Raw genomic sequence first — 11,128 nt, forward strand, 5'->3', positions numbered from 1 at the left:
GTGGCAGCCAGCGCCTGCCCTCGTCCCCCGCTGCTCCATATTAATCAGCCCCTTCCTCCTCCCCCTCCTCCTCCTCCTCCCGCCGGTCCCTCCGCACTCCGTCGCTCGCAGCCCCGCTCCCGGCCATGGCTCACCGCGGCCCCGCGCTCTGCCTGCTGCTCCTGCACGCTGCCTGCCTCTGCCTGGCCCAGCTCGTGAGTGCTGCGGGTGGGGGTCCCGATGCCCCCCCGGTGCTGATTTACCCCTGGGAGCTCCAGCCTGCCAGCTGGCTGCCCCCTGCGACCCCCCCCCCCCCCCCCCCCCGGGGCCCCCAGAGCCCCTCCCACCTCTGCACCCAAAACTCCTCCGGTCCGTGGGATGGGGATTGGGATGGGGCTGGCAGTGGGGCTCAGACTTTGGGGTTCCAGCTCTGATTTTGGGACTCCATCATTGGGATTGCAGCTCTGATTTCACACCTCCCACTTTGGGAGCTACACAGTTTTGACTCTGAGGCTCCAACTGTGGGATTACAGCTCTGATTTTGGAACCATAGCTCCAATTTTGGGGCTCCAACTTTGGCACTCACATTTTGAGATTGCAGCTCCAACTTCGGGGCTCCAAACTTTGGGATCGTAGCTGCGATTTTGGAGCTCCGACTTTGGGAGCACAGCTCCAACTTCGGGGCTCAGATTTTGGAAGCGCATCTCTGACTTCGGAGCTCCAGCTTTGGGATTGCATCTCTGGCTTTGGGATTTGTTAGCCAACCTTTCCATCTTCCCATTGGGGCAGAAGGGGGGGATTTCTCCACGCTCCCCCCCTCCCTGCAGCCTAAGGACCTTTGCTTCCCATCACCTGGGTAAAAGAGGATTTGCTTTGCTTTGCTGGGACGCTCTGCAGAGCCGGGCTGTGGGGGCTCAGCCCTTCCATGGGGGCTGCCTGGGGGGGCTGGGGGGCAAACTTACCCGAAGCATGAATTGGAAAGAAATGCAGGGATTGTTTCCCTTGGCTGCACTGTGCTGAGCAGAGAAGGGCTCTCACTGCCCCACGGTGACCCACATCAGATTTGTGGCACAGAAGAAAATCTCTGAGAAGTGTCCCCATGGGCTGTGGGGGGGGGGAGGGCAGGTCTGCCAGAAGAACCCCAAGGTGCTCGTGGGGTCTGCGCTGGGGGAAAGGGGATGTGGGAGCCCTTGGAATAAGGGGACATTTGGAACCAGATGGAACTTACTGATAACGTTTTGAGGGGCTGCGCTGTGCTGCCATTTGTGGGGCATGGGGGGGCACACGCTCGCTCCCAGCCCGGACTGTGGGGTGAACTGAGGTGTTCAGTGAACCGACCTCCAAAACCTCCCGTCCTCAGACATCACATCCAAAAATGAAGAAGCCTTGCAGGCGGCTGGGCTGCGCCTGCCAACCCCCCACTGCCAGAAACAGCGCAGCTCCGGGGGCAGCAGCTCCTGTTCCCCGCGACGCCCCGTTCCGATAACAGAGATTTCTTTGCAAAGTGGCTCCTGTAAAAACCTCAGAGCTGGAGGAAGGCAGGCGGAGCGGGGGCTCCCCCAGCAGCTCCTGAATGGTGCTTTTGTGTGAAGCAGCAGCACGACACCGCAGTCCTGCGTGCGGCCCGGCAGCGTGCCAGCACGGCCCACCTAGAAATGGGGCACTGCAGCCCAGCCGTGCTTCTGGAAATGCCACTGCACCCCAAATGGCCGGGGGGGGGGGAACCCTACAAGTGCTGCCCTCTCCCTGCTGAGCTCCCACTTCAAATAGGGGCCGGATTCCCCAGCAGTGGGTGGGGGTGGTTGTGCCACGGGTGGGGGGCAGTGCCCCAAATTGCCATGTTTCTCCATTCATACATTCGCTGAGGGCACTCAGGGATGCTCTCTTGGGGTGCCCGCTCTGTCCCAGTGCTCCAGAGCTACGTTCCCTGCAATGTACCCTGACCCCGAGCATCTCCTGGGGTCTGGCTGCTCCCTCCTGACCCCCATCCCCTCCCTCTCTCCCCACAGCGGGGGCCACCAGGAGAGCCCGGCCCACGAGGGCCCCCAGGTCCGCCAGGAGTGCCGGGAGCGGATGGCATTGATGTGAGTGCGTGGCGGCGGGGAAGCAGCCGGGAGGGGATGCCGAAGCACAAAGGGGACATTGTGTGGGGCGGAGGTGCGATGCCGCGTGGTTCCTGCCCTGCGCTGCTCCGGAGAGAGGAGCGCGGCCCCTGCAGGGCGTCCCAGGCTTTGCGTGTGGCAGCGGTGGGCGCGGGGTCGGGGATCCCCGGGACAGCTGGGGTCGAGGGGCCTGGAGGACTTGGTGGGGACAGAGCGGCAGCGCGTGGTGCACGGGTGGTGCGGGATGTTCGGTGCTGCAGGCGTGGATCCTGGGGGGCAGCAGGACCCCCGCTGGGTGCCTGCGGAGCACTGGTGTGGCCAAGGGCTGTGCTGAGTGGGGACAGAACCTGAACAGGGATGTGCAATCTGGCTGAGTGCCTGCCTGCCTGCCGTGCCCCAGGCTCCTCTCCAGCCCCAAGCGTTTCTTTGGTGCTATTTACACCCCGTCCTACAGCTGCACCAGAGCTCGCTCTCCTCATCCTGAGCACTGGCAGGGTGATGGTCCCCATTTGTAACCTTTCTCCCTCCCCACAGGGTGACAAAGGCTCTCCCGGAGCCCCCGGCTCCCCGGTGAGTACGTGTCCTTCTGCGCTCCCCGATGTTTCCCCTCTTTGGGAGGAGCTCCTTTTAATTCCCCCCCACCCAACTCTTCTCTTTTAAAGGGTGCCAAAGGGGAGCCCGGAGCCCCGGGTCCGGATGGGCCCCCAGGGAAGCCAGGCTTAGACGTGAGTACCAGCCTTTGTGGTGAGCCATAGGCACAAAGAGGAGCCCCCCCTCGGCCCCTCCTGTTGGAAGTAGTGATAATTCAGTGGCCGAAGAAGCACTCGGGGCTGGAGGAGGTGGGCACAGCGCACACCGACCCCCTGCTCTCTCCTCTTGCAGGGTCTTACAGGAGCCAAAGGGGAGCCAGGGCCCATGGGGGGGGCAGGAGTGAAGGTGAGTGTGGGCACGGCCCCCCCCCCCCCCCCCCACCTCCCCTGCTGTGTTTCACCTCTGACTGTCCCTTCTGTCCCTCAGGGTCAACCCGGACTGCCGGGGCCGCCGGGGCTCCCAGTGAGTATCTGCCTTGGTGGTGGCACGGCATCGCCCTGCTCGCAGCAGTGATGCTGGCAGGTTTGGGGGGCTGCAGCCTGGGGGCTCACTGTGTCTCTCTCCTCGTTGCAGGGCCCCTCGCTGCCAGGACCACCTGTAAGTGTCTGTGGGGATGGGGCACGCCGCCTCAGCTCGGATCTGTGCACCCCCAAATGGGGGGCTCAGGGCTCAGCCCCTCTCCCTCACTCAATGTCTCACCTCTCTGTAAGGGGCTGCCAGGCCAGGTCGGACTGCCCGGGGAGATCGGAGTGCCAGGACCCAAGGTGAGGGGGCAGGAGGGAGCGCTCCCAGCCCCAGCATCTGCCTCTCACAGGCTCCTGTGGAGACCCCATCGTGTGTGTGGGCATCCCTACAGCGGGGGGGGGCTGTGCTACTGCAGCAGGGTCCCTTCGTGCTGCCCCCCCATCCCATGGCTGGGGGATGCCTCCATTCCCAGGGTGACCCTGTGCCTCGTTGCCCCTCTTCGTGCCAGCTCTGGCAGCTCCTAAATCCCCCCTCTTTGGGGTTGTTTTCTCCTAGGGCGATCCTGGACCCGATGGCCCACGGGGCCCCCCAGGTCCCCCAGGAAAACCCGTGAGTATCTGCCCAGAGGGAGCCCCAACCTCTCTGCTGGTGCAGGAGCCACAGTTACACCCTGTGTATCAGCACCGTGGATGCTGATGGGCTCCTTCCCCACAGGGCCCCCCAGGACACATCCAAGGAGTGGAGGGAAGCGCAGATTTCTTGGTGAGAGCAGCCATTCCCTTGCCCCTCTGTCAGGCTTTAGGGGCAGCTGGGAGAGCCAGTGCTGCGCCAGCCTCAAATGCAGTGACCTCTGTAATTTGGTAAATGGGGTTGGGGGAGCAGGATCCCAAAGCACAATGGTAGGTTCCCATTTAACCCAGCCTGGATGCTACTGACATCAGCTTGTCCTTCACACAGTGGGCATGGCTTTTCTGCATGCCTGCATCCTTCCCCAACTCATTCCATGCTTGTTCTTCCCCACCAGTGCCCGACCAACTGCCCACCAGGTCCCAAGGGCCCCCAGGGACTGCAGGGACTGAAGGTGAGGATGCTCTCCTGCCCCCCGACATTCTGTGCTTCTGTCCCTTGCATCGCTGTGGGAGATGGGAGAAGGGATCTTCCCCGGTTGGAGGCAGCTCCAGATTGCTGCCCAGTGTTGGGGGGATGTGTGCATGTGGGGCTGGCTGTGGGGTGCTGCCAGCTGGCACCGAGGGACGTGGCACAGCGATGCTGTGCTGTGTGTTCTCACCCCTTCTTTCTTGCTCTTAGGGACACAGAGGTCGGCCCGGTGCCTTGGGGGAGCCTGGCCAGCAGGGCAAACAGGTGAGTGGGGTCAGCCCTGCTGGGACAGTGGGGTGGCCTGGGGAGCTGGGGCTGAGGGTGGGGGCGCTGGGGAGAAAAAGGGGGAAGGCAGGAAAGAGGTCAGTTGGAAAAAAGATCAGGGCTGGGAGGAGAAGAGCGGGCGGTGGTTCTTCTGTGGAGGATGAAGCTCTGTGCTCCCCCAGGAACGCGGCCCCATCCCTATTGCTATTCCTTTCACCATCCCTGTTCCCGTCCCCATCTCCATCCCATCCCCAATCCCACGCCTGCTGCTCACCTCTCTGTTCCCCAGGGCCCCAAGGGTGACGTCGGTGTCTCCGGAGAGCAAGGTGTCCCAGGCCCTCCAGTAACGTATTTATGTCTCTTTGCTGCTCTCATCCCCGAATGCTGGGGTTGTGCATGGCCACAAATATGGGGGGCACGATGCTGACCTGTCCTCCCTGCTCACTGGGACCGGAGCAAAACCATCATCAGCTCCGTGTTCTTCTCCATGCCACCGTGGTGGGGGTCACAAAGCGCAGCCCGGGGGGACCTCGGCGGTGGCACCGCGTGGTTGAAGGCTGACTCTCCGAGCCGGATAAACCCCCGGCCCCCGCTGAGCCCCCGGTGTCACGGATGGGGCCGTGGAGCCCGGCTCCCTGCTGGGCTGTGGGGATTAAGCTGTGTGAGATCACCGAACGCTTTGAAGATGCAGAGCAATTACCGGGCTGAGCCCGACGGGGGCGGGAAGGGGCAGAAGCCCTCGGTGGGGGAAGCAGTGCCCGTCTGGGGCTGTTGCTGTTATTGAACCGACAGCTGGAAAGGGGCCTGCTGGGATCAGGAGCTGGACGCTTGGCGGTGGCAAAAGTGGCTGATTTGCAGTGTCAGCTTTTGCTTTAATTGTGGGCACCCCCCTCCCATCCCCCTGGGCGCTGCCAGGTCGGTCCCCAAGCTCAGTGGCTCTGCTTCCTTCCTCAGGGGCCGCAGGGCCAGCGGGGGTATCCAGGGATGGCAGGACCCAAAGGCGAGACGGTAAGTGCTGGTGGGACACGGGGGGCAACCCCCAAATGGGGTCCCTCTGATGGGGCTGGGATAGGAGGAATCACCCCCCGTTCTCTTTGCAGGGTCCTACTGGCTACAAGGGGATGGTGGGGACCATTGGTGCGGCTGGGAGGCCGGTGAGTGTCCCCAGGCTGTCCCAGGCAGGTGTCCCCGTGTGCCCCTGCTCAGCCATGTTTCTCTCCTGCAGGGCAGGGAAGGCCCTAAGGGACCTCCAGGGGAGCCAGGCGAGAAGGGAGAGCTGGTAGGAGACCCACAGCCCTTTACCCCCGGCAGCCACCTGGGTGCTGCCGCCCTCTCCGTGCTCCATGCCGTGCGCTGGGAGCACTGAATAAAGCCCTCTTGTCCCTCCTGCTGCAGGGCGGCCGCGGCATCAGGGGCCCCCAGGGAGACATCGGCCCCAAAGGGGAGAATGTGAGTACATCCTGCCCGAGCCCAGCGTGGGGAGCAGCTTCTGCCCTCCCTCAGAGCAGCATGCACAGCTCCTGGCTGCCCTTGGAGGTGTCAGCCCTGACTGCTTTCTCCTTCCGCAGGGTCTGCCTGGCATTGATGGCAAGGATGGCACACCGGGCATCCCGGGTGTGAAGGTGAGGAGCTGAGGTGCAATGTTCTCCTTCCTGTGCCTTTCTCTGTTCTTCTGACCTGTACTTTTTCCATGCAGGGCACTGCAGGACAGCCTGGCCGCCCGGGGCCCCCGGGACATCGTGGACAAGCTGTGAGTATGAGGGCAAAGAGCCCCACTGCAGACGTGACCCCAGGGCAGGGGGCTGCCTCCTGCACCACGCGTGGGGTCTGACCCAGCTCTGTTCCTGCAGGGTTTGCCGGGCCAGCCAGGAAGTAAAGGTGGCCCAGGGGACAAGGTGGGTGTGGGGCTGAGCCCTCAGCCTTGGTCCCTCCAACCCCCACATCCATACCACATCCCTGTGGGGCACAAGGACCTGTCCCTGAGTGCCTGCGTCTCCATTCACAGGGTGAGGTGGGAGCTCGGGGGCAGCAAGGCATCACTGGAGCCCCGGGGCTGATGGTGAGTGCAGCACCTTCCTCCCCTCTCCCCCCCCAAATTTTGCTTTCACAAACTCCTCCATCACCCACGGGATGCAGCTCCGTCTGCAGCATCACTGCTGCAACGCTCAAACCTCCCCGTGCTCTGCAGCCAGAATCCACCCCTCCCTGCGTGCCACCCTGGCCACGTGTCCCTCTGCAGCATCCCCAGGAAGGATGAAGGGTTGTGGGGGCACACGGCCATCTGGAGGCAGCTCCTTCCCCAGCACCATTAACACTGCTTGGGATGTTTTCCCCCCTAGGGTGAACCCGGCCCCCGGGGCGAGCAGGGACCGCAGGGCGTCCCTGGGCTGAAGGTGAGTAGGGGGCACAGGGGGGGCTGCAGCCATGCTGGGCACTGCCCTGACTGCGCTTCCTCCCCAGGGTGACCGGGGGGAACGTGGCCCTGTTGGAGCCCCTGGTGAGCAGGGCAGAGCGGTGAGTGTGCAGGGAGACCCTCTGTGCCCCAGGAAGGGGCAGGAGCTGCCCTGACTCGGAGCTTTGGGGACCTTTTTGAGGGTGTTCCTATGGGCTCTTCCCATTCACTACTTTGATTTCCAGGGGCCCAAAGGTGAACAGGGCCCCCCAGGAGTCCCAGGACCCCAAGGCTTGCCAGGAGTCAAAGGAGACAAGGTGAGAACTGCTGCGGGAGGCAGAGGAGCAGCCACCTCCTTGGGGTTCTGGCATATCCTGCAGATGTGGGCAATGCAGCAGCTGCTGTAGGGGGGTGGCCTTGGATGGCAGTGCAGAGGGGGTCAGGGTGGGGGTCCGTGTGGAGTTGTGAGCTGAGGTTTTGATGCACATCAGACGTGCCTGTGGCTGGCTGACCCCTTCTTCCCTTTTCTCCAGGGCTCCCCAGGGAAGACTGGCCCCAAAGGCAGCGTTGTGAGTATCCCTGCATGCTGGGGATGGGGATCTGCATGCTGGGCAAGGACTGACCCCTGTGTTCAGCACCCACCCTGGGGGGGCTGACACCCATTGCCCCCTTACTCCCTCAACAACACCCTGCAGCGCCCATGCTGGGGTTGGAGCTGCAGGATGACTTTGTCCCCATGTATTCCCTCTCCTGCTGCAAGGACCTGATGGGGGACCAAGGGGCATCAGATGCAACTTGTCAGCCCCATGGGCACCTCCTGCCCGGGCACCTCGAGTTGTTGCATAGAGGAGCAGCAGCTGGAACACAGCAGGGTGCAGGCAGCAATCTCACTGCTCCTGTCCTCTTTTCTCTAGGGAGACCCCGGTGTCCACGGCCTCGCAGGGGTGAAGGGTGAGAAGGTAGGGCCCTGCAGTAGGGCTGTGCTCCTGGGGCTGGGCACCGCTGCACTGCACCCCACCATCTGGGAAGAGGCACAGCTGCCTCCCCCTGCAGCACAGCCTCATTTCTTCTGCCTCCCCATCACAATTCTCGTGTCCTCCATCCCCAGGGTGAATCGGGTGAGCCAGGACCAAAGGGACAGGTGAGAGACGAGGGGCTGGCAGCGTGTCCCCAAACCCCACTGTTGCTCTGCAGGACCCTCCCTTGGACCCCCTACATGAGCTCACCCCCCGACACCTCTCTCCTTTCCCTACAGCAAGGCATTCAGGGTGAGCTCGGCTTCCCTGGGCCCTCTGGGGACGCGGGCTCACCCGGTGTGAGGGGCTACCCAGGTCCCCCCGGCCCACGGGGGCTGCTGGGGGAGCGTGGTGTGCCAGGGATGCCGGGGCAGCGCGGCCTTGCAGTGAGTACCAACAATCCCAACACAGCATCCATCTGTGATGACCCACATGCATTGCACATTGCTCCTTAGCTGACCGACTGGGGGGGTTGAGCTGGATGTGGGATCCCACCGGTGTGGAAGGCAGCAGCTCTTTTCCTTGCTGAGTAAAGCAGCAGGTTGAGCTCAAAAGTGCTTCCCCGTGTCCTGCTGGGGACTGGGATTTTGCCATGCCAGCCTGATGTTAGGGTTGCAAAACGGGGCTGCAGAAAACTGAGCAGGTCGCAAACTGACCTGAGCTCCTGTGCCTGGAATAAAGAGAAAAGAAGGGTGGGGAATGGCAGGGGTGCAGGGATGTGCTCTGGGCTGGGACTGAGCCAGGAGGAGCCCTGGGAGGAGCCCTCCCAGGGGAGGAAGGTGCGACCCCTCCTCTTGTTGTCCTCAGGGACGGGATGCTGGTGACCAGCACATCATCGACGTGGTGCTGAAGATGATGCAAGGTGAGGGGCTGACCAGCACCCACTGCACGAGCACCCGGTGTGTGGGACCCCACTGGCCGTGCTGCCCCATCCCGTCCCACACCGGCCCCTCTCTGCCCTACAGAGCAGCTGGCGGAGGTGGCCGTCAGCGCCAAGAGAGCCGCCCTGGGGGGAGTCGGTGCCATGGGCCCCCCTGGACCCCCAGGGCCTCCGGGGCCACCTGGGGAGCAAGGCCCCCACGGACCCATGGGAGCTCGAGGCGTTCCTGGCCTCCTGGGTGCCGCCGGGCAGATCGGCAACATCGGACCCAAAGGTGGGCAGTGTGGGCATCTGTCCTTCGGGGCAAAAAGCAAAGGCTCCTCTGGAGGCTCTCGTGAACCCTTCTCTCTCTGTTTCGTTCCCTGCAGGGAAGCGCGGGGAGAAGGGTGAGCGGGGAGACACCGGCCGTGGGCACCCGGGGATGCCGGGTCCGCCAGGGATCCCAGGTAAACCCCCAGTGGGTGCTGACCGTCGCCCCCCTTCCCCATTCGCTGCACTTCTCTCCCATCCATTGCTCTGCCCTTGATGGTCATCACGCCCCGTCCCCACGCAATGGACGGCACTTCTGCTCTATCCTGGCCAACCCAACCAGGTTCACCCTGCACCTCTCTTCCCACCCCGTGGTGCCACTCGTGCACAGCTGGAAATTCCCCCCCAGTACCTCCGGCAGTCAGAGCAGAGCATCCCCAGGGCCAACTGCTCACAGCTCCCCACATCCCTTCCAGGTCTCCCCGGCATCCCTGGCCACGCGCTGGATGGCAAGGATGGGGAGCGGGGCCCACCTGGCGTCCCAGGAGATGCTGGGCGCCCTGGGTCCCCCGGCCCTGCAGGGCTGCCGGGTTTCTGTGATCCAGCTGCCTGCCTGGGGGCTTCTGCCTACGCCTCGGCCCGGCTGACGGAGCCAGGCGCCGTCAAAGGACCGCTGTACTGACCACACAGCCAGCAAACACTGCAAACCCATGGGAAGGCACCTCCACGACACACAGGAGGGACCCGGGGCACAGCGGCGTGGGGTAGGACAGAGAGACCTCCATCCCCTCCCCGTCCCACAGAAATAAAGCGGCTCTGATCCAACCCCTCTGGCGGAGCTCCGTCCTTTTGGGGCCGGAGGGGCTGTCGCTGATTTCCCTCTCCTGTTTTATTTTAATTTTCTTTTTGAAATGACAACAAAACGGTGGTTGGACTATTTAAGATGTGCCGGCGCTTTGTTGGCTGCTGGGCGCTCGCACAGATGTAAATCTTTTGTAAAATAGGATTTGTTTTTATGAACCACACTGCAGAAATCACCAGCTCTTTACAAACGAAACCAATGCAGGCAATAAAGCTGAGACGGATCGTTACCCAACGGAACCCGCTTCAGTTCTTTGAGGTTCCTCCTCTCTCCCACCAATCCCAACGGTGGCTCAGGCACCCCAGACCCAGCAGCAGGATGGATCTGTGACCCATTAATGAGGGGTCAGACTCCTGTTGCTGCAGATGAGTGCCCTGTTGCTGCAGGATGGAGGTTCTGCAGCTGGGAGATGCTGCTTGCAGGGCTGCATGCCGTGCTCAGAGCATCCGCAGCTGTTGCTTTGCTGCAGGTTCTGTGCTGCCATGCAGCTGGGTGTGCACAGAAGCAATGGGACAGGGATGGGGAACGTCAGCCCCATCAGCTCTGACCCATGGCTGCGCTCCCCAGGCAGCTGCTCCCAGCTCTGCGGCCTCATGAGCTGGCAAGGCCAGCCCTGGGAGATTAAGATTAGGTTTTAATTACAGCACCGAGGAAGCAGCTGCCTGATCTCTTGCTCTTTTTTCCCCCACCTGCTCCTGCCCGAGCTTCACACCCCTGATCCCCTGCGTGCCTTTCTCAGTTGCAGATCCATTCCTGGGGTGCTTCAGGAGCCCCCTGGCTGCCCGTGTTTGCTTTTTATTCTTGGATCATAGTTTGATTTTTCCCCCCCCTTCCTCTTGAGGTTGTCTTGGAGGTGCGTGCTGCACGCAGCCAGAGCGCTGCACACAGACACAGGGCTGGGTGGACCAGGCAAGCAGTGCCCAGAGCAAACAGATGGGCCTTGTCCAAGAAAACGGCCCAAATTTGGATATCAGCTGTGCAGGAACAGCACCTTTCCAAGACACAACTCAGGGAAGGACCTTTGTTAAGAACCCATTCATTTACATGCAAGTGGGGACCCTGGCTGCGATAGCAAAGCTGGGAAACTCATTGGAGACCAAACTACAGCTTTGTAGGTGAACACAGGAACAGGAGGGGCTGAAATGGGAGTAGGGCAGCAGGGGGGGGAGGGGGATGCAGCCCAGGCTGAGCCCCGTTGGTAAGAAAGGCAGCTCTGGGCTGAGGGTCTGC

The 11,128-nt window shown here is 62.6% G+C and overlaps 1 protein-coding gene across 1 annotated transcript; it reads left to right on the forward strand.

The window, feature by feature from the left end:
* The first annotated feature begins 110 nt into the window (after positions 1 to 110).
* COL9A2 (collagen type IX alpha 2 chain) lies at positions 111 to 9,718 on the forward strand. The gene is made up of 32 exons (XM_042834153.1): positions 111 to 194; positions 1,989 to 2,063; positions 2,616 to 2,651; positions 2,744 to 2,806; positions 2,964 to 3,017; positions 3,099 to 3,134; positions 3,246 to 3,269; positions 3,383 to 3,436; positions 3,693 to 3,746; positions 3,852 to 3,899; positions 4,162 to 4,218; positions 4,446 to 4,499; positions 4,789 to 4,842; positions 5,454 to 5,507; positions 5,600 to 5,653; positions 5,725 to 5,778; positions 5,895 to 5,948; positions 6,068 to 6,121; positions 6,196 to 6,249; positions 6,350 to 6,394; positions 6,505 to 6,558; positions 6,839 to 6,892; positions 6,960 to 7,013; positions 7,137 to 7,208; positions 7,425 to 7,460; positions 7,806 to 7,850; positions 8,000 to 8,032; positions 8,147 to 8,293; positions 8,715 to 8,769; positions 8,873 to 9,061; positions 9,156 to 9,233; positions 9,513 to 9,718. Exons 1-32 carry the CDS (start codon positions 126 to 128, stop codon positions 9,716 to 9,718), a joined length of 2,070 nt encoding a protein of 689 aa, XP_042690087.1. The 5' UTR covers positions 111 to 125.
* Positions 9,719 to 11,128: the final 1,410 nt, after the last annotated feature.

The sequence above is a fragment of the Centrocercus urophasianus genome, unplaced genomic scaffold, assembly GCF_019232065.1.
Source record: "Centrocercus urophasianus isolate 14NV4802_14NV808 unplaced genomic scaffold, USGS_Curo_1.0 seq_43, whole genome shotgun sequence".
Classification (NCBI taxonomy): domain Eukaryota; kingdom Metazoa; phylum Chordata; class Aves; order Galliformes; family Phasianidae; genus Centrocercus; species Centrocercus urophasianus.

Coding starts and splice junctions, on each gene's coding strand:
- COL9A2 (XM_042834153.1), top strand. CDS start 126: ATGGCTCACCGCGGCCCCGCGCTCTGCCTGCTGCTCCTGCACGCTGCC. Junction 4,219..4,445: donor AGGGACTGCAGGGACTGAAG/GTGAGGATGCTC, acceptor TCTTGCTCTTAG/GGACACAGAGGTCGGCCCGG. Junction 9,234..9,512: donor GGGTCCGCCAGGGATCCCAG/GTAAACCCCCAG, acceptor CATCCCTTCCAG/GTCTCCCCGGCATCCCTGGC.